Genomic DNA, 21,313 nt, shown 5'->3' with positions numbered 1-21,313 from the left:
TGTTTTGGAGGAGGAAGGGGCATCCCTTTCCATCTGGTTCACTTATCTCAGGGTGACAATGGTTTGGCAAGGCTTGGCAGAGGAGGATTTCTTAGCCCTGATGTTCATGACACACTTTCAATGTGGAAATGAGAGAACCAATTCCCACTCACCCTCAACTGAAATTTATTGTGGCTGCTCCTTCGCAGAAATCTTCCCAGTGTGACAGTTATGTGGTGAAGCCACATCAGGTTTTGGAGAGCATGTGGCAGAGGCCACAGTGGTTGGTTAACATTCCCCCTGGCTATTTGCCACTTTGGGGAGATTTGGATGCAGGCAGAAATGAGTGATCCTGCATTGAGCTTTGAGGGAGTCCTATCCTGTGAGAGAAGGATTGCACCACCTTTCTGAAACAACAAGAGCTGCAAAAGGTTTTAATTAATGTGATGGACCTTCTTTCTTTTTCTCATCTTTTTGTGGTTTCTCACTGAATAAATAGAGTGCCACTGCAACAGTGAGGCCTACAAACTTGATTCCTTGGAATGTCTGTTGTCTTTAGGGGAATTCTAAGCAAAGCTACATCACCACCTGAAGGCTTTCCTGCATGACCTGTTCAGACTCTATTAGCATTGGAACAAGAGTGGTGGCACAAGGCCATGGAGTCAACATTGCTAAGATGCTAGTTCACTGCAGCTTTTCCAACAAAGATATGTGAAAGTGGGCAGCTCTGCATTGCTTGGGATACGTTTTGATATTCTGTGCCAGTTTTTACCAGCCTTGTGGCCGCCAGGCTGATGGGAGCTGCATTGCAAAACATCTGGAGGGCACCAGACTGGCAAAGGCTGCTCTGTGCTTTGCCTTGATGCATAAGATCAGAATCATTTAATTAATTAAGTTAATTATGAGTTTTGAGAGTCAGTGGCGTAGCGTGGGTTGTCAGCACCCGGGGCAAGGCAAGTAATTTGCACCCCCTAACCCGTGGATTTGCGCCCCCTAACCCTAACCCCCAGATGTTGCGCCCGGTGCGGCCGGCCCCCCTGCACCCCCCACGCTACGCCACTGTTGAGAGTAAGCTCTCCCCTTATTAACAGTCTTACTTCTGCTGAGAGTCATCTTGATGAGGACTCTGAATTTTACTATTCTGAGAAAGGGCGGTCACACTTTTATAAAGCTTTACCATTAACCTTATTCTCTCTCTTCCCCATGCACCTACCAATGAGTTTTAGACCTCTTTTATGAGTGAAGACTCGCTTTTGTTTATCTTATGGTGGCCTTGAAAAGAGTTGTTTCTTTTTTTGTATACCAACCAGCAAGCAAAATGTATTTATTATAATTATGTTTCAATAGATAGATCCAGCTATCTTGATTCTAAAGGATTTAACTGCTGTGCGTTGAACAAAATGGCTGGTTTTGAATCCTTCAGAACAAAACTGGAATCCAGTGACTATAACGACCTTGTGTGTTTGGAGCAAGTGAAGTGTGATAAACTGAAGAGAAAACAAAGGCTCAATTTGTCCCCTTTTAAAATCATAATAATGATAATAATAAGTTCCTTCAAGGAGAACTTTTTGTGCTTTCCATCTCTCTGGTTCTTTCTGCTTCTCTCCCCTTGTTTCTCTTCTGTTTTATCTCTCAATTTTACTTCTTTGCTAGCTACAAAGCTTTATCTCCGCACATTCTCCACATTCCCATGAGCTGACTTGTAGTCTGACCGTTCCTGAAAATCCACGTGGCTCGTGGGATATTGTCAAGGCACCGTTGTTGGTATGTGTGGGCTGGTGCTTTTCCCCACCATATTCTTTTATTTTTTTTAATGATCCTTTTGGTTTAATTGTTGCAAGATCATCTTCACACAAGGGGCTCTCAGCATCAGCCAATTCAAGTGGCAAATCCTGAGATTCAAGTTCCATATGTGTGCATGTCGGTAGGAATTGTATGGTTGAATGTTCTCCATGGAAACAAATACACACACACACACACACACACTCTGTCCTTAATGCACATAGAAAACAAATATGTCAAGCAGAAGGGTTCAGCCCAGCCTGTATGAAGGTGCTAAAGCTCAGTGGTAGGACATCTGCTTTGCATGCAGAACGCCCCAGTTTCAATCTCCAGGAAGAGCTGCTCATCGTCAGTGTAGACAATACCAAGCCAGATGGAGAAATGATTTAGTGCAGTAAAAGTCAGCTCTCTATGTTCCAGTTTAATTCAGCCCTTTCATTCGGAACAGTGAAGACTATAATCTTCTTTTTTTAAGGGAATGGTCAGCAGTTCAGTGGTAGAGCATATGCTTTGCTTGTAGAAGATCTCTGATTCAGTCCCCCGCATCTCCAGGTAGGGCTGGGAGGGAAACCTCTTTGAAACCCTGGAGAGTCACCTCTTTGCGATCTACTCACAGAGTTAAAAACTGGCAGTGATCTACCCTTTTTGGGGTTCAGGTCAAAGTTATTGAACTTTTTAGGAAGGAGGAAGCCCCATTTTTGGGGGTGCAGGGCAAAAGTGTCGAGCTTCTTTTTTTAGGGAAGCCAAAGTTTTTGAGCTTCTTTGGGGGGAGCCAATGATCTGCCACAGATGTCCAGTGATCTGCCTGTTGGACGTGCCTGAGCTAGATGGACAAGCTTGGTATAATTTGGCTTCCAGTGCCAATCTTATTTGTTGGGGGATTTGGGTAGGTGTGTTTTTAATGGCACATTAATATGGCACACTCAGCTGTGAATGGAGGATCTGTTCAGCTATCATACCAAAAAAGACATTGGTATCCTTCTCCTCAACCCACATATTCGTTTGATCCAGGAGTAGCAAAAGCTGCACTCTTCATATGTTGCTGGGCTGCAGCTCCCATCAGCCCCAGCCAGCCCTGTCAAAGGTCAGGCATCATGGGAGCTGGAGTCCAACAACATACGGAGGGACACACCTTCCCCAACCCTCGTCTTAGTATCTTGGGGCAGCACATTGCTTAGACTAATTCTGCATTGTGCAATCGATTCCTTTCCTCTACCTTGGTGCTTATCTTCATTAGAGAACCCTGATTTCAATGATTTTGGGAGAGGGAGAAAAGCTTCTTCCTATCTGCTCTGAGTACTGGTTTTGGGGTGAAAGGAGGGGCACTAGAGAGGTTGGGGTGACATTGTGGGGGAAGAGGATGCTTGGTAGGGTAGATCTTTGCTCTGATCGGACTGACTTCCTTTTTTAATTGCATGCATGTAAGAACAAGGTAGTTAACAAAGGCTATTTACTTCCTCCCTTTACACCTACGAAGGAAGAATGGTAAATCAAATTGTGTGAATATTTGGAATTAGCAAAAATGACAGAAGTAATTAGAACTCAACAAAAACCAAAGGTTAAAAAACGAGTGGGATGTTTTAAAGAAACACCCAATCAATCTCCCCACTTGGAAATTGAAATCTTTGAAGTAGGATGCTCTTAAATCCTCATAGATTGGGCAAGCGTAAGTGGTGGGGTAAATCGCCAGGCACATGACAGCTATGTGGGCATCCTCTCTCCAGAGGGGATCCAGTGACAGCATCCTTCAATTACGGAAGAAAACATGGACTGTAAAGGCTTGTCTCCATTCCACATTTATCATGCTGGTTACGTAGTGAGAGCGAGGGGTCTGAAGTTTGGCAGAAGTGGTCAGCACAAAAGTTGCATTTTAAAATATGAGATTTCAGGTGGTAAGAGGCTATCTCAAAATCTGAAAAGCTCAGCGACAGAGTAAAAACAAGAGCTGCGTCGAAGGCAGGGAAAGGCAAACTGACACAAACAACCCTGTTTTCTCAGGGACGTAGATCTTCAGTCCCTGCTGTTTTACAGACTGCACCCTCGCCAACAACACCAGCTGAAGAAGCTGAACAACCAATAGGTGAGGATATGGCATCTGGAGGATCTAACACTCTCTTAGAGGAAATGTTACAACAATTCGCAATTTTGAACAAAAAAGTGGATGATCAAACTGCAAAAATTGACTTAGCCACATCTTCAATTACCAAACTTTCGGAACAGGTGGCTAAGCATTCACAAGATATTGGAAATTTAAACGACGCAACATCTGAAAATCGAAAATTGGCGGAGGCTGCGATTGGGAAAGCAGAGGCTGCAGCCAAAGGAGTGGAGGAACTGAAAGGAGAGGTAAGACCGCTCCACAAACATATTACAGACCAGCAGGCCTACCTGTCTTTGGTGGAACTGCGAAACAGGGAAAATAACCTGAGATTACGCTCTATCCCAGAGATTGAGAAAGAGGATTTGACCGGCTTTTTAACAGCAGAATTCTCCAAATTCTGGGGTATAAACCAAGACACAGATTTCAAAATAACGACTGCATTTAGATTGGGAAGAGTCGTTGGGAAGGACAGGCCTAGAGACTGTTTGATTATTTTAAGGACCAAACAGGAGAGAGACAAACTACTTGATTTACATTTCAACAAAGCACTTGTGATCCAGGATAGAAGAGCACAAATTTACAAAGATATTCCTAAACAATTACTGGATCTAAGAGCCAACTACACTGACCTAACTGGACTTCTGAGAGGTAACGGAATACCTTACAGGTGGGAGTTCCCACAAGGTGTCTTATTCAAATACAAAGGAAAGAAGATAAAAATCAAAACGAAAGAGGATTGCCAGAAGTTCCTACACGACCACGGAGAAGACCTACAGAAAGGAGCAGCTATTTGGCCACCACCAGAGTCAGGGAAAGAGTTACCACCTTCGGACTCGGACAAAAAAGAAGACACCCCACAAGAGTAACAACAGATTGATACAAGATGTCTCTGCAGCTGTATAGTTGGAACATTAATGGCGCGAATTCCCCAGAAAAACGCAAACGGATTTTCCATATCCTAAAGAAAGAGAATTTGGACATAATTTGTTTGCAAGAAACCCATGTGACAAGGGCTCACAGGAAGGTGTTAACAAATAAAAGATTAGGCCAAGAATTTATCTCATCAGACAGAGTCAAGAAGAGAGGCGTGGTGATTTACGCCAAAGAGACTCTTTCACCGAAATTTTTGTTTAAAGATGAACAAGGAAGAATCCTGGCTATTGAGATTTCGACCCAAGGAGAGAAAATTTTGATATTAGGAATTTATGCACCAAACGAGGGGAAATCAGAATTTTATAAGAAGCTGCATGAGACATTATTGGACTATCTGGACTATTCTAACATCATTATGATGGGAGACATGAATGGGGTTGTCTCTACTTTTATGGATAAGTCACAGAACCAGAATTTGACTAAAGATGGAAGACTACCAAAAACTTTTTTTGAACTAACTGACAATATGGATTTAATTGACTCATGGAGGACGAGAAACCCCCTAGGTAAAGAAGGAACTTTCTTTTCTGAGGCCCACCTGTCATGGACAAGGATCGACCAAATTTGGACAACTAGAGGGCTGGCACCTAAGACCATAAAAATAGAAATCTGCCCAAAGACTTGCTCCGACCATAACGCTCTGAAAATGGAAATGAGATTTACTACTGCCGACTCCTTCAGATGGAAAATGAATGACAACCTGCTAAGAGATCAAGAGATTGTAAAGAAGGCCCAAAAAGCTTTAAAGGACTATTTTGAAATCAACTTGAACACCTCGGTGGAAAAAAGAACAATCTGGGACGCGAGCAAAGCTGTTATGAGAGGGTTTCTGATACAACAGAATACGATTAAGAAAAAACTCTGGAATGGTAAAAAGGACAAGATATTGGAGAAGATAAGGGACGGCGAGAAAAAATTAAGATTAAACCCAAAATCCAAAGAGACCCTAAGAGAAATTAAATTCCACCAGTCACAATATGCGCAACTGATCAACCAAGAAGTGGAATGGAGAATTAAACAAATGAAACAAAGATCATTTGAATCGGCGAATAAATGTGGGAAACTGCTAGCTTGGCAGTTGAAAAAGAGACAAAAATTAAACTATGTTACCAATCTAGAAGTTGAAGGAAAGAACATTCAGAAACCGGGAGAAATTAGAAAGTGTTTCCAGAAATATTTTAAAAAACTGTATACACAAGGACCCGAGGAAGTAACCGAGATAGAACAATTTTTGAAAGAAAATGGCCTTCCAGAAATATCTCAAGAGAAGAGATCAATCTTGAATTGTAAAATCACACAACAGGAAATCGAGGATGCCATTCAGAATATGCAGCTGGGCAAATCTCCAGGACCTGATGGACTTACCTCCAAGTATTATAGGACGCTAAAAGACTATTTGATACAACCACTAGAGGAGGTTTGTAACCAGATTATGGGGGGAGGGAAGGCACCAGACACGTGGAAAGAAGCATTCATCACATTGATACCTAAAGTGGAAACTGAAAAAACTCAACTTAAGAACTACCGTCCCATCTCACTCCTAAATGTGGATTACAAAATATTTGCGGATATTCTGGCCAACAGATTTAAAAAAGTATTAAATGAGATAATCCATAAAGACCAGGCCGGCTTTCTCCCAGGTAGACATTTGTTTGACAATACCAGAAACATTATTGATATCTTGGAACTTTTACAAACAAATATTAACACCAAAGCAGTATTGATCTTTATTGATGCGGAGAAGGCCTTTGACAACATTTCCTGGAAATTTATGAAGAAAAATTTGGAAGGGATGGGAGTGGGAAGGGGGTTTGAGAATGGAATAGAAGCAATCTATTCAGAACAAAAAGCTAAGTTGATAGTGAACAATGTGGTGACAGAAGAACTTCATATTGAAAAAGGAACACGACAGGGGTGCCCCCTATCCCCCTTATTGTTTATTTCAGTCCTGGAGGTCTTGCTGAACATGATAAGGGAGGATCGGCAGGTACAAGGAATACGGGTCGGAGCGAAACAATATAAACTGAAAGCATTCGCAGATGACCTGGTTTTAACATTACAGGAGCCAGAACCCAGTACAAAAAGAGTTTTAGAACTGATCCAGAAATTTGGTCGGGTGGCGGGTTTTAAGTTGAACAAGCAAAAAACTAAAGTTTTAGGGAAAAACTTGACGGCCATGGAAACAGAAGGGTTTCAGAAAGAGACAGAACTAAATATTGTTAAGAAAGTGAAATACCTGGGAGTCAATCTGTCTTCCAAGAATTTGAATCTATTTAAAGATAATTATGAGAAATGTTGGTTAGAAGTTAAAAAAGATTTAGAAATTTGGTCAAGACTGAAATTATCCTTGTTAGGCCGAATTGCAGCTATAAAGATGAACGTTTTGCCAAAGATGTTGTTTCTGTTTCAAGCCTTGCAGATTGTGGACAGAGTGGAATGTTTTGGAAAGTGGCAGAAGGACATTTCTAGGTTTGTCTGGCAGGGCAAAAAGCCCCGAATAAAGTTTAAGATATTAACTGATGCAAAAGAGAGAGGGGGGTTTGCCCTGCCGGACCTAAGGCTATACTATGAAGCGGCATCCTTCTGCTGGATGAAAGATTGGATTCTACTAGAAAACACTGATGTCCTAGATCTGGAAGGCTTCAACAATTCGTCAGGTTGGCATGCGTATTTGTGGTATGACAAGGGTAAATCATATGGAATGTTTAAAAACCATATTGTCAGAAAAGCAATATATATGGTCTGGAAAAAATACAAAGACTTATTGGAAAGTAAAACTCCGAGGTGGATCTCACCAATAGAGGCCAAAGCTCGGAAAACAACCAATATGGAGGCTTATTGGCCGAAATATTGGGAAATAATAGAAAATATTGAAGGTAACTGGAGATTGCAGAGCTTTGAAAAACTAAAGGATAAGGTGCAAAATTGGTTGCATTATGCCCAAATTAATGAGGTTTTTAAGTTAGACAAAAAAACAGGTTTCCAGGTGGAAAAATCGAAACTTGAGACAGAGTTGCTAGAACCAAAGACCAAGTTATTATCGAGAATGTATAACTTGCTGCTTAAATGGAACACTCAAGATGAGACAGTTAAATCAGCAATGATAAAATGGGCTCAGGACATTGGTTATAATATTATGTCTGATGACTGGGAAAGGTTATGGACCACCGGTATGAAGTTTACTGCATGTAATGCTTTGAAAGAAAACATTATGAAAATGGTATACAGGTGGTACATGACCCCGGTTAAGTTAGCTAAGATTTACCATCTGTCCGATAATAAATGTTGGAAATGTAAGGAAGCTGAGGGAACATTCTTTCACCTCTGGTGGACCTGCCCAAGACTGAAGGCCTTCTGGGAAATGATCTATAATGAGCTAAAAAAGGTGTTTAAGTACACTTTTCCCAAGAAACCAGAGGCCTTCCTTCTGGGCATTGTCGGCCAGAAGGTGTCTAAAAGGGATAGAACTTTTTTTATGTACGCTACAACAGCAGCAAGAATTCTTATCGCTAAGCATTGGAAGACCCAAGATTTGCCCACACTGGAGGACTGGCACACGCAACTGATGAACTATATGGAATTAGCCGAGATGACTGCAAGGATTCGAGACTTGGGAGAAGAAACAATGGAGGAGGACTGGAAAAAATTTAAAGACTATTTGCAAAAGTATTATAAGTTATATGAAACATAAGATGTCGTGTGATTGGGAATCTAGCCCCAGCAACAAAACTTAATTATTTATGAAATTTGATAAGATTTATGAAAAAATCAAGGTTTAAATGGGTAAAAACGATATTATGGTATATTGTCTAGAGTATATGTTGATTAAGAGATTTAAATTTAAACTGTAATTGAAAATAGAAAGAAACATACGAAATAAGGATATAATTTGCTGATAAATTTATTGTCAAGAAATGCATTTTGCGAGGGATGGGGGAAGTCCAATAGAAATTTGAAATGAGGTATCGAAATGGTCGTGTTTTCCTTTTTCCTTTTTTTTTGTCTTTTTTTTTCTTTTTACTGTTTGATCTCTTTGTTATTTCTGTAAAAAATGTAATAAAAATTATTATAAAAAAAAAAAAAAACAAAAACAAAATCTGAAAAGCTCAGAATGCCGAAAAAGAGGCCATACATGTCAATAACTTGTATTTCCTGATTCCAAGACGGAATTGCATTTTAGTTCAGGCTCAACATCTCGTTGAAAGCAGAAAATACTAAATTGGGCCGTACCCCCCCCCCTTTTAAATTTTAGCCACTACCTAGGGGCAAGGATATGCACCCCTGCCTTCGCTGAGCAAAGACCAGCTTCCAGACAGAGAATGGAAGACTCTGTTGCCTTAGGGAACTGGGGTATTTGTCTGGATTTGGCACTGTTTTCACATTCCACCTGTGTCTCTGCATAGCTATCAAGCTCATTCAAACTGGCCTCTTTTGTGCGTTTATTTTTTCCTTTAATCTGGGGAATTTATTTTTAACACACGCCCCTTGCTACTGTTTGCATTGTTTCCTGAGGCCTGTGCTTTTTCAGTATTAGCCTGGCAGTTCAGCCCTGTGCTGCCTTTAAAAATAAATAAATAAAACTTCCATAGCTTTTTAGCAACTGCCTGGGTATAATGGGTTTGCGGAGGTTAATGGGAACAGAAAGAGTTCTAACAGATGCTGCTTTAACATCATTAAAAACAGATAAAAGTTGCTGGCTCGTGTAGGATTAGGCCGTCCCAGTGAGTCAAGCAAGGTTTCCAAAAAGTGACGTTTTCCTTTGGGGTTTCTAGGTTGCGTGTGAGGAGCAGAAAACAGAGTAAAGAAAGGAAACTTAAAAGCAAAAGTTGACTGAGTGTGGTGTCCCATGTTGCTTGCTAGGAATTTCATACGCCAAGTTTGATTAGAAAATGTGAGGCCTTAGACTGGTCAAGCCTTGGTTTTCTTGTTGGTTGACATAAGGAGACAAAGACGTGAAAATATTCTACTTTAGACTTGGTCAAGGGACCAGGTGTGGACTTGCACATCAGCGTATGGCATCCGCCATATTTGTTTCCCACAATGCCCTGGAATAATGCCTCCACAGGCCTCCACACCTGGAGCCATCCTTGACCAGTTGTTTCCCAACTTTGTAGCACCAGGAATTGTGTTTTCCTGTCTGCCACAGAAGAACTACTGTGTGTTGTAGGAGATTCCAGAATGTATGCCAGGGCGCTCACTGTTTAGGTGTAGGTGTGACCTGCCTGTCCTGATGGACATAAGAAGAGCTCTCCTGTTCCAACCACTCTAGCCCCGTATTCTGTTCTCACAGCGGCTAAACAGAAGTCTCTGGGAAGCCCATGTGCAAGGGCATAAGCACAACATCACTCTCCCCACATACGATTCCCAACGACTGGCATACTGGCTCTGGCAGGGCAGGTAGAATCCAGCTAGCACTTTGTCCAAACCTCTTATAGAGCCATCCAAGTTGGTGACCATGGCTCGATCTTGTGGCAAGGAGTTCCATAGCTTAACTATGCGCTGAGGAATTCCTGAATCTTCCCAATGTTCAGTTCCTTAGGATGATTGCAGAGTCCATTAATGGTGAGAGAAGAAGAAAAGCCTCTCTGTCTACTTTCACCATGCCACGCAACTTTTGTATACATCTCCCGTGTCCCCCCTTTGCATGCCTTTCTTCTAAGCTACAAAGCCCAACATATAAACTTGGAGCATGTTTAATGCTGTTCACTTAGAGCAGGGGTAGGCAACCTAAGGCCCGGGGGCCGAATCCGGCCCAATCACCTTCTCCATCCGGCCCGCAGACGGTCCAGGAATCAGCGTGTTTTTACACGAGTAGAATGTGTGCTTTTATTTAAAATGCATCTCTGGGTTATTTGTGGGGCATAGGAATTTGTTCATTTCCCCCCAAAAAATATAGTCTGGCCCACCGCATGGTCTGAGGGACAGTGGACCGGCCCACGGCTAAAAAAGGTTGCTGTCCCCTGGGTTAGAGCCACTTCAAGAACCACACTGTATTCCCCAGTGTTGCTGCACTGGTGGGGCGAGATCAAATAGTGGTGGGCAAATATAAGACCACAGCTGCTGCCGGTGGTGTCAGGAATATTCCAAGTTCCACCCTGAGCAGCTAGCTTTCATGGGCAAAAGCAAGTCGCTCATCCGTTTACTTTCAGAGAGATTCCCAGAGCATCATAGAGAGTTGAAAGGAAGTCTGAGTGTCATCTAGACCAACTCCCTGCAATGCAGGAATCTCAACTAGATTATTTGAAGCACTTTGTGATCTCAGTCAGCACTATATAAATGCTAAGTATTTAAACCTTTTAATACTATTTTCAAAGGTCTTTCTGTCTCTGCCCTTGAAGTTGCCTTTTTCCTTTTCTACCACTTCCCTTTCTAGTGGTGATCTGACCTCTACCCACTTCCTGTGTTCCATCCTGCCCATTGCCTCCCCCCCTTTTGGTGCCATTTTTGGTGCGGGCTTCTGTGTAGCTGCGGGTATGCAGCATTGTGGGCACTGTTCCCAGTTAATGGGGTAACTATTTTTATGCACTGGCTGGCAGAGCTCCCAAAACACAGACCCTGAAGTAAATGGGAGACCAACAGGGTGGGGGTGGGGATGTGCTATGCCTTTGCTTTTGTGTGTGTGCATGTGTGCATTAAGTGCAGTTACCAGATTCTGCTCTTAAGTGCAGTTGTGATTGGTGCATAAGAAAGCTTTTGTTCAGCATGAAAACAGCTTCAGCAGTAACGATACACCAGGAGCAAAATCTATGCTGCAGATTTTTCAGTGCAGTGTATGGTGGCTTGTGTGCTAGCAATGGATGTATCTGCACTAGAAGTTTACTCTAAAATTACAGTTCTCTCTCCCTCTCCCTCTCTCTCTCACACACTTTCTGTATGCTCACTTGGCCTCCAGCATGGCCACGAAGAAGAAATTGGAAGTTCCCACTTCTTTGTTGACCATTGTGCAGTGTTGCGTCTGAACCCTAAACTCTGGTTGGTCTTAACTCTAGCTAGTGAAAGCAAGCCAGCTTTATAAACTATGGTTGAAATTGGCTTGTTGCACTACTCACACTTAAGAGTAACCACAGTTTGTCCTAGTTCAGATGTCACCACAGGGCAGGCTGTGGTTAGCCTAAAACAGAAGCTAATGCTTCAGAATTCCTTCTCATGGCAGTGCCAGAGGAGAGGAGGAATAACTCAACCATAGTTTACAGTTATGTGCAAACAAGGTGTCTGTCCAACCTGCAGAGCCAGTTCACATACACTGCGTGTCAAGTGCTTTGAACACTCACAAAAAGTGGTATAAGTGCTGAGTATTATTACATCGGCATGCATATAAAATACAATTATAAATAAATCAACCAGATAACAGAAACAAAATCAAGGATCAAAATTAAATATTCATCTCAAAAGTTATCAAAATTAAATGCTTCCCCAACTAACCAATCAAAATGAACCAATTAGCCAAAATGAACCAACCCCCAATTTTACACCTATTGTTGTTCTCAAGTATATTTTTCCCGCCCCAAATGCCCAACAGAACCCTTTTTAATATTATAAGATGCCCAAACTGGGGGTTCTTCCTGGTTTCTAATCCAAGCATAAAACTCTTGTTTTCTCTCCTGGTGTCAGAAGCAGCAAAGCCGTGTCCGTGAGCCTGTGGCTCAGGCATCTAACTTCAAACCATTTGGCACAATATGCATTTCAATAAATCTTCTGTCTATTAAATGGACACCGATGGAAGACATGACTTGTTTGCCTTTAAATCTTGGGCTTTGTTTGTTTCTGCTGGCTGCCTCCACTTTATACCTCTGTGTGCCAGCGATTCCAAGAACCTTTTGCAGCAAAATGTTTCCTTTCGTCTTTCTTCACGATGCCTGTTTAATCAGATGGTTCCCTTTGGCTCTCAGAGGCCCTGGTTGCTGAACCACATTTGCCAAATGAATTGAAGATTTGATACAAGGATCGCTCTAAATCAGAATCCCAGTACTGAGCGTCTCTAGATGAAGCAGGCGAGGAGATAATTTAATACTCATAGCATGTTACTGGTGTCATTTCCTTGACCCGCAAAACACAGACGATAGAATCTTGTCTAGCCAAGTGGGAAAACGTATATTTTGTACAGTTATACTTGTGTCTTGCTAACTGATTTACTGATTTGTTCTCTTAGGGGTGTAAAAATTGTTGGTACAGCATCACATGTGCTAGATAACTAGATTTTGATACAGGTGTAGTGCAAGGTTCCCGCCTTACTAAAAACGAGGAGTTCCCGGGAACAATGTGCATCACCCTAGTCCAGGCATGTCAAAAGTCCGTTTCGGGGGCCTAATCTGGCCCCTGTGGCAGTTTATTTTTTTAAAAAAGGTCAATAACTTTGGTTGGCCCTTTGGCCGGCCCCCAAAGCCCTTCACTTCATCAAATCTGGCCCTCTTTGAGAAAAAGTTTTGACAGCACTTAGTCTCTCACTCTAGACTTCTTTTTATGGGCAGGTTCAAGGTGGATGTTCCTTCCTTCCCCAAAGCTGTGTCCCTTTCAGCTGACCTCTCCACACCCAGTACAGCAGGTTTGCTGAGTTTTCCAGGGGTCTTTAGAGGAAGCCACAGAATATCCCACCCCTAGAGTACGCTGCTCGTTGTCTCTCAAGATAAATCTGTACTCCAGAAAAGTCCAGTGGCTCAGGCTAAAACATGGGGGCTGACTTATAAAAGAGCAGAGGGCTGTCTGTCCTGTCTATTGTAATTCAGAAACAGTGTGCCTGTCACATTAGTGCAGACGGCACTAAGACTCACTGCGCTGAGCTGCCCAGCCTCCAGGGCTGACTTGAAGTCTCCAGCCTTTCCTGACCCCCTCCAAGGAGCTGGAGGACGGCTTGATTCTCCAGGTGGGCAAAAGTGCATTTTTTAAAAATTAAGAAGGCTATGTGTTCAGCTTAGAAGTGTCAGCCTGGCAGGATCCAACTGCAATTGCATGGACTCTTTTCCCCCCAAGGGGGGAATCTATCTGTCCTCTGTTTCCGCCTCCCTCTCCCAATTAATCCCTGTCTCCAGGGCTCAGTGGTGGGGGAAAGCACAGAGGAAGTCTCAGCGCCCCTAGGTCTCAGGTTTGGGCTCTGAGATTTCAGTGTCTGGGATTCTCCTGACCTGGCGACCCTATCGATCATGCTTTGTACTTTCTTTGTGTGCTGGAGGGTGTAATCCTGCAGTCCCTTTAGGCTGCTGTTATCTCTCTCTAGTGCAGTGTTTTTCAACCTTTTTTGGGCAAAGGCACACTTGTTTCATGAAAAAAATCACGAGGCACACCACCACTATGTGCGGAGAGGGAGATGTCAGAGCCCCGCTGCTCTCTATGGGGAATTGGATGAGAGCAGACCGTCTGTCCGCTCTCATCCGATCCCATCCGATCTGATCCCCACCCAGGATGGATGGAAAATAGGGTGGACACAGTCCGGTGCCCGCCTAGTGGGCGAAAATTTGACTTTTTAAAAAATCTTTCCAATTTTACAATTTTTCCCACGGCACACCAGGCAACATCTCGCGGCACACTAGTGTGCCGCGGAACAGTGGTTGAAAAACACTGCTCTAGTGCTTGGATGGTGTATTTTTGGTCCCTTAAGAAGCGGCAGTCAGAGAACTGGGTTTGCTGTTGGTGTGTGTGAATGTATTCCTGCTACGAATTACATTGCCTTTTCCCACTTTAATTTTAACATGTCAAATGAAACAAGAGGGTGGGCAGTATGGAGGGTGATGGCAACCAGCCATTTTTACTTTAGGGGGAAATGGTTGCATTTCATGCATTTTATTTGGTGCCTGAAAAAAGCAACTGTGCAATTACAAAGACTTTTGCCTCTACCACCCACCCGCTTTTAATATATATCCATATCACTGACATGGAGCTTCTGCTATACAGTACTGATTTAGAGTTGCTGGGCCAGAGGGCACTGCTTTAACAGGAATTTTAATTTTAGATAAGTGTCTCTCTAATTTTAATGACTGCCTTTCCAAAGTGTTAAGTATGACAATAAATGGGGGGGGGGGGCGTGTGGGCAGGGGAGGAAACAATTGCATGTGATCTGCCTTCCCTATTTTTGCTGATGATCTTTTGACAACCTGGGAATTCAGAAAATAATAGTTATTATAGCATGTCTTTGCTGTAAAGGGACCCTCAAGGTGAACTTTAGGGGGAAATGGTTTTATGAAGTGCATGGTGACTAAGACTTCATATATGCACATATATGGGGCATACATCTTAGTAAATATGATTGCACCGTCAAAAGCTGTCAGCCATGATAGTTAAGAATGTAGCCTTCAGTCTTAGAAGCAGTCGACCTGTGATAGGGTTGCCATATATTTAAGCACCCCAACAAAATTGTTAAGCTTTTTTTGAGGGGAAACCTGACCCATAAACAGCTTTTTGAGCTGTTTCCTCTGCTTTTTTCATCATGTTGCCTTACATCCGGTTTTTTCCTGACATTTTGCCATTTTTACACCCGGAGAATGACATGTCAGGAATTTTCCTGACATAGGGCAAGCCTAACCTCTGAGTAACAGTCGCTGGAGGCACGCCGGGGCTGGCCACCTCTAGGCAAGGCGTTGGAGCTGATTTGGACAATGACAGCAACTTATAGAGTCATAGGATTTTTTAGTTGGAAGGCGTCCTGAAGATCATCTAGTCTAAACCAGTGCAGGGATCTCAGCTAAAGCACCCGTGGCAAATGGCCACCCAGTCTCTGCTTAAAAACCTGTAAAGGAAGGAGAGACCTCCACCTTCTGACAGAGTCCCTTCCACTGTCAAACCGCTCTTTCTGACAGCAAGAGTTCTTCCTGAAGTTTAGTTGGAATCGCCTTTCTAGTAACTTGAAGCCATGGGTTTGAGTCTCCAGAGCAGGAGAAAACAAGCTCGCTCTGTCTTCCACGTGACAGACCTTGAGATATCTGAAGATGGCTGTCCTATCTCTTCTCAGTCTTCTCTTTTCCATGCTAAACATACCCAACTCCCTCAAGCGTTCCTCATAAGGCTTGGTTTCCAGACCCCTTACAAATCTTAGCTGCCGTCCTCTGTTCCAGGTTGTTATGCAGGATAGAAATAAATGACATTGGCTGAAAGTCGCTCTAAAGTTGTATGCTGAATCTCCCTAGGATTAGCAGGAATGAAGTAAATCATGCTGAATAAGCAAATGCTTGCATTATGTACCTTGGAGAATTTAACTTTTCTTGCTTCAGAAATATTGTTCAGATCCCTAGCACAGAATCTATAAATTGCACTTGTAAACTGGCAATTAAGACTGCCAGTTACGCTGAATTTGTCAATTTTGAGTTGTTAAGCTGTTCTGCCAAATGACTAGTTTTGAGCTGTCTAGAATCCCGCTTCTACCTCGGCTTTGCCCGCAACCCACCAGAAATGGTGGTGGCTTTGCCCCTGACCTGCTGGATTCAACCCAGCTCCCCCTTGTAACCATTTGCTTTTCTCCAGGGCTCCATCCACATTCCACCACTTTGAGCTGTGATCCTGCCTCCTGAGGAGGCAGGATCACAGCTGAAAGAGTTGGTGTTTTGGATATCCAGAAAAGTTGGTGTTTTGGATAATCCATGAATGGCAGAAGTCTTTTGAAAATAATAATTAAAAAAGTAAGTAGGAATGGGGGTGGTGATTTGACTTGGTTTGCATTTAAAGCCAAATCTATCAGATTCACACTTTCTTGTGAAACAGTACGATAGCTGAAGCACTGCCATTCTGTGAAAATGACACTTGTATAAAATTTGTGATACAGTCCTTTAACCAACCAGTGTTTACAAACACCATATACCAGGGGAAAGTTGCATACAAATGCATATATTAGGGAAAACAACATACAAAAAATGCATTCTGTTAGGAGAAATTGCGCACAAATATGTGCTTATTAGGAGAAATTCACTCTAGAATGTGGATGAATTTTCATGAGAATTTAAACAGAAAAGAAAAAGGAACACAAATTTCTGCAGAAGTGTGAAGAACTGAATTTAAGAGGGAACTGACACTGACAGCTCCACACATCCCTCTCAGCAGTTGTTCTGGGCTTTCAGGAAAGGGACAAGGCTGGCAGGCAGGGATTGTTATGATGCAGATATGGAAGAGGCAGCGGTGGGTGGAGTAACTCTGGAGCCAGGAGGAGAAGGGTGTTATTATAAAGGTAAGCATGGTTTGAGGACAAATTGCTGCCGGGGTCGCTGTGCTTTAGAAAAGCAGTGATCACTTTTTGTGTGTGTGCAAAGGAATGCATATGGAAGAACAAATGTGATTTTGCATTTTGAGGCTAACGCAGGGAGGCCCCTCTTTCTTTGTACGCCACTGAAAGAGACTTTATAGCTTGAAATGCCTGGTTGGCGCAGTGCAGAACCCAGGGCCGGCTGCCCCATGAGACTCAGAGAGGCAGTTGCCTCAGGTGGCAGCAGATCCAGACTCCAAGGAGCGCATCATTCACCTGTGTAGGCGGAGCAGCTGCTCCATTTTCTCTTTTGTGCCAGACAGCAAAACATCCCGGCTGGTCCTGACAGAATATAATTCTTGTCCTTTATTGATGTGAAGGTATGCATTGTTTGTGAACATTAATGTTTACATTCATACATCATATAGGCCCTAGGCTGTATAAGATTGTTCTTCCAAAGTTATTTTTCAGCATTATGCATGTGGTGTAGAAATACACTGTGCAACTTGAGCAATCTGGCTTCGTTTTTTGAATTTCCCAAGTGGTCAGGGAATAGACTCCCTAGGTTTCTTTTGAGGACTTCTAGTTCCCCTCCGCCTCGGACAGCATGGTCAGTGTTGTAACCCAGAAATGTCCGGAGAACACAGCCTCCTTATCCCGGGAAATATCCCAAGCTGTGGTTTTCTCGGTTGACCCCATGGGGCAGGAATGGCGGCCACAGACACCTTCTGGGAACTTGTGGGTGAGCAGGGCCACAATCCATAGTGGGTGCAGCAACAAACATAAATGTCACATTTGTACAGTAGACTAGTTTCTACTGTATTTTTCGCTTTATAAGACACACCAGACCATAAGACGCACCTAGTTTTTGGAGGAGGAAAACAAGGAAAAAAATATTCTGAATCTCAAAAGCCAGAACAGCAAGAGGGATCACTGCGCAGTGAAAGCAGCAATCCCTCTTGCTGTTCTGGCTTCTGGGATAGCTGCGCAGCCTGCATTCGCTCCATAAGACGCACACACATTTCCCCTTACTTTTTAGGAGGGAAAAAGTGAGTCTTATAGAGCAAAAAATGCGGTATCCTCCAGGCAGTCAGGTATGAGTTCAAAGACACTTTCCAGCTAGGCAAAAACATGTTAGGGGTGTGACGAGGGTGCAGGGAGGTGTTGCCTGGGATTAGTCCAGATATTTGGCCCTTGGCCCTAGGGGTTTGCCACCCCTGCTGTGGGACCAAAACTTCCCCATTTGCTCTTTGCAAAGACTGACCAGCAAATCCACCTGGTCATGTGGGAGGCAAGTCCTCTTCCATCCTGCTAATGGTTTTGCTTCTGTTTTGACCCAGCACACGATGGATGTAGCCGCCCCACTGGGATGAAGCTGGCCAGCGCACCATGCCAACATGCATCTCCAACAGGCCTGCCACTGCCGAGAGGCTCGTTTCCCACAATGAGCTTGGCAAGCAGCAGGAGGCTGCTGGCTTTCCGCATTGCTTGCAAGCCCTGAAGTCTACCCAGTTGGGCAAGATGGATTCCTTCGTGGTGGTGACGGAGTATGACCCTGCTTCCAGGCCTTCACAGGGCGGGCAGGACGAGCAGGAGGATGAGGAGCCCATGGAGCCCTGCGAGGAGCAACTGGTGGCGCAAGACGCCAGAGGATTCGAAGAGGAGGCTTTTCCTGGCGGTGCTCTGGGGGGCCCCTGGCGAGAGACAAGGGAACCTCGAAACAAACTGAACCTTTCAAGTCGCAAACTCTCTCTCCAGGAAAGGTCGCAGTCTGTCCAGTCTCCTGGTAATGGCGAGGGCGTTAATGGACGCTACATTTATCCTTCTCTTCCTTATTCCCCCGTCACGTCTCCGCATTCCTCGCCTCGTCTGCCCCGGAGGCCGACGATAGAATCCCACCGAGTTTCTATCACAGGATTGCAAGTAAGAGAAGTGATCTCTGACAGTTTCAATACTGGGTGTGTGATTCTGTAAACGACACCAAAGTATTCCAGGGAATTCTGTGGTAGCTGCAGGGTGTGTGTGAGCAGACCCTCCAAGGGCCCCTATTTTGCAGGGACCATTCCGGATTTACAGAAGCCATCCTGGTTTCTGATTTGATCCTTCAATGTCCCGCTTTACCTTAAAGGTAAAGGTAAAGGGAGCCCTGACCATTAGGTCCAGTTGTGACTGACTCTGGGGTTGCGGTGCTCATCTCGCTTTATTGGCCGAGGGAGCCAGCATACAGCTTCTGAGGCATGTGGCCAGCAGGACTAAGCAGCTGCTGGTGAACCAGAGCAGCGCACGGAAACACCGTTTACCTTCCCACCGGAGCGGTACCTATTTATTTACTTGCACTTTGACGTGCTTTCAAACTGCTAGGTTGGCAGGAGCAGGGACTAAGCAATGGGAGCTCACCCCGTTGTGGGGATTCGAACTGCCGACCTTCTGATCAGCAAGCCCTAGGCTCAGTGGTTTAACCCACAGCGCCACCCACGTACCGGTCCCTTTACCTTAGGATGTTGCTATTTTCATTGGAGAAATGTTGGAGGGTGTGGAGTTAAGCGAACCCCCAAGCCAAGGAGATAAGTAGCTATATAAGCTTTAGAAGACAACCAAAGGTGTCCCTGTATAGGGAAGTTTTTTAATGTTTAATGTTTTATTATGTTGGAAGCTGCCCAGAGTGGCTGGGGCAACCCTGTCAGATGGGCGTGGTACAAATAATAAAATTATTATTATTATGGAATAGGACATGCCTATTTTCATTGGAAAAATGTTGGAAGGTATGTGTGAGGTGTTATTGGGAATGGATGGAAAGCTTTAGTGCATGTTTCGTGGTATGATTTCCGAAATGTAGAACATGTGATTTCAGGATTTAACCAAACTTCCTTTGCATTGTTACGTTAGTGCAGCTTGCAGAGTTCTCACAGACTTGTAGCACAAAACAGATTGATATAAGTCCATCATAAACAAATGGGAAAAGGGAGAAGAATATTTCCTCTTATGCTTTCAGTCTGTACCAAGATAGCCCCTCCACACTGACCTCGGTGTGTCGGAGGGCGACACTTCCTCCCTTGTTTAATTAAGTCTGAACTGATACCGCACCCAATAAGAGTGCTCTTTTTCAGCAGCACCCCCTCAAAGCACTTTGTGATGGTGGGCAGGGTGTTGCGAGGGTCCTATATATCATTTGAAGCCAAACTGCTCATGAAGGGGGAGTGGAAGATCTCCAGTGCCTCTCCACTGTCATTCCGGATACCGTAAAGAGCAAATATACTAGGATGCTTTTCTTTAGTGACTCTTATAAGAGTTGAATGGATGGGGCGGGTTCAGGGGTGTAGCAAGGGGGGGTGCGGTAGGTGCGGCCTGCCCCGGGTGCCCCCACCGAGGGGAGTGACAAAATGGCGGGTGGCACTCACCACTGGACCTGCAGCGTGCCCGAACCATGCGTCTCGGGCGCCCGCAGGTTCCACTCTGTCCGCCCGCTGCCTCCACGCCGTCCCGTCCTTAAGGGCACACCCTGTCCCTATGGGTGCTGCGCCCCCTGCCCCTATGGGTGGTTTGCCCAGCCCCTGGGCGCACTGCCCCGGGAGCTGGAGAGGCTTCCACCACAGCTGGGTGGGATCATATTAGCACAACCTTTGCCAAACTGGTGCTATCCCGGATGTTTAGGACTACAACTTCCATTATCCCCAGCCAGCCAGCATAGCCAGTGATCCAGGGATTATGGGAGTTGTGGTCTAATAAAACTGGTCTAAAGTGAAAGGGAGGACAAAACCTTTGTGTTGCTGTAGATTAGTTGAAGGTTTTTTTCCAGCTTCAGAGGACTTTTCAGTGGGGGGCCTTGATGGACTTGAGACCCCAGATTCTGCCCTTTCTTGCTGTGATCCAGAGAACCGGCCCCACCTGCCTGAACCACTGTGCAAATGAATTATCCCTGGGTTTTGTGTTCACTGCTGTTATTGTTGCAGAAGGGATGTGTGAGGCTGGCGATGGCTGTGGGTGGGGAGAAGATAAACGAGGAAGAAAATCAGATGCTCTTTGCAAAGCTATATATGGCGAGAACAGCGGCTGATTAAAAGCAGAGGTGGGTGGCAGCACCGATGCCTCCAGCCCAGTCCTTCTCAGTTGTGTATTAGAGAAAGAAGATGCACTTATGCTAATGCAGCTCAGCTCCCAGCGTGGAATCTCTGCATGTTTTATGCAGCGCATGGAAAGTTTAGTTGAGCAGGCAAGGGAGAAAGGAGGAGGAGGCGGAGGGGTCAGGAGGGACTGGATCCACATCAGCCTTTCCCAAACGGTTGCCCTCCAGGTGTTTTGCACTACAACTTCCATCAGCTGGCTGGGGCTCTTGGGAGTTATAGTCCAAAACATCTGGA

At 44.3% G+C, this 21,313-nt stretch overlaps 1 protein-coding gene across 8 annotated transcripts in view; it reads left to right on the top strand.

Annotated features, from left to right (window-relative positions):
- CAMKK2 (calcium/calmodulin dependent protein kinase kinase 2) overlaps nucleotides 1-21,313 on the top strand; it is a 57,132-nt gene that overhangs the window by 4,363 nt on the left and 31,456 nt on the right. For 4 of the 8 annotated variants that reach the window (XM_082203795.1, XM_082203794.1, XM_082203793.1 and 1 more), the window contains exons 1-2: nucleotides 1,615-1,743; nucleotides 18,296-18,878. In XM_082203795.1, the coding sequence (XP_082059921.1) occupies nucleotides 18,345-18,878 (534 nt within the window). In that variant the 5' untranslated portion in view covers nucleotides 1,615-1,743; nucleotides 18,296-18,344. Of the gene's footprint in view, nucleotides 1-1,613; nucleotides 1,744-18,295; nucleotides 18,879-21,313 lie in introns of those variants that run through there. The other 4 variants (XM_082203791.1, XM_082203789.1, XM_082203796.1 and 1 more) reach the window with 3 other exon arrangements.

The sequence above is a fragment of the Podarcis vaucheri genome (assembly GCF_965113315.1).
Source record: "Podarcis vaucheri genome assembly, chromosome: 16".
Taxonomy (NCBI): Eukaryota; Metazoa; Chordata; class Lepidosauria; order Squamata; family Lacertidae; genus Podarcis; species Podarcis vaucheri.
This window is presented reverse-complemented; position numbering and strand designations above follow the sequence as displayed.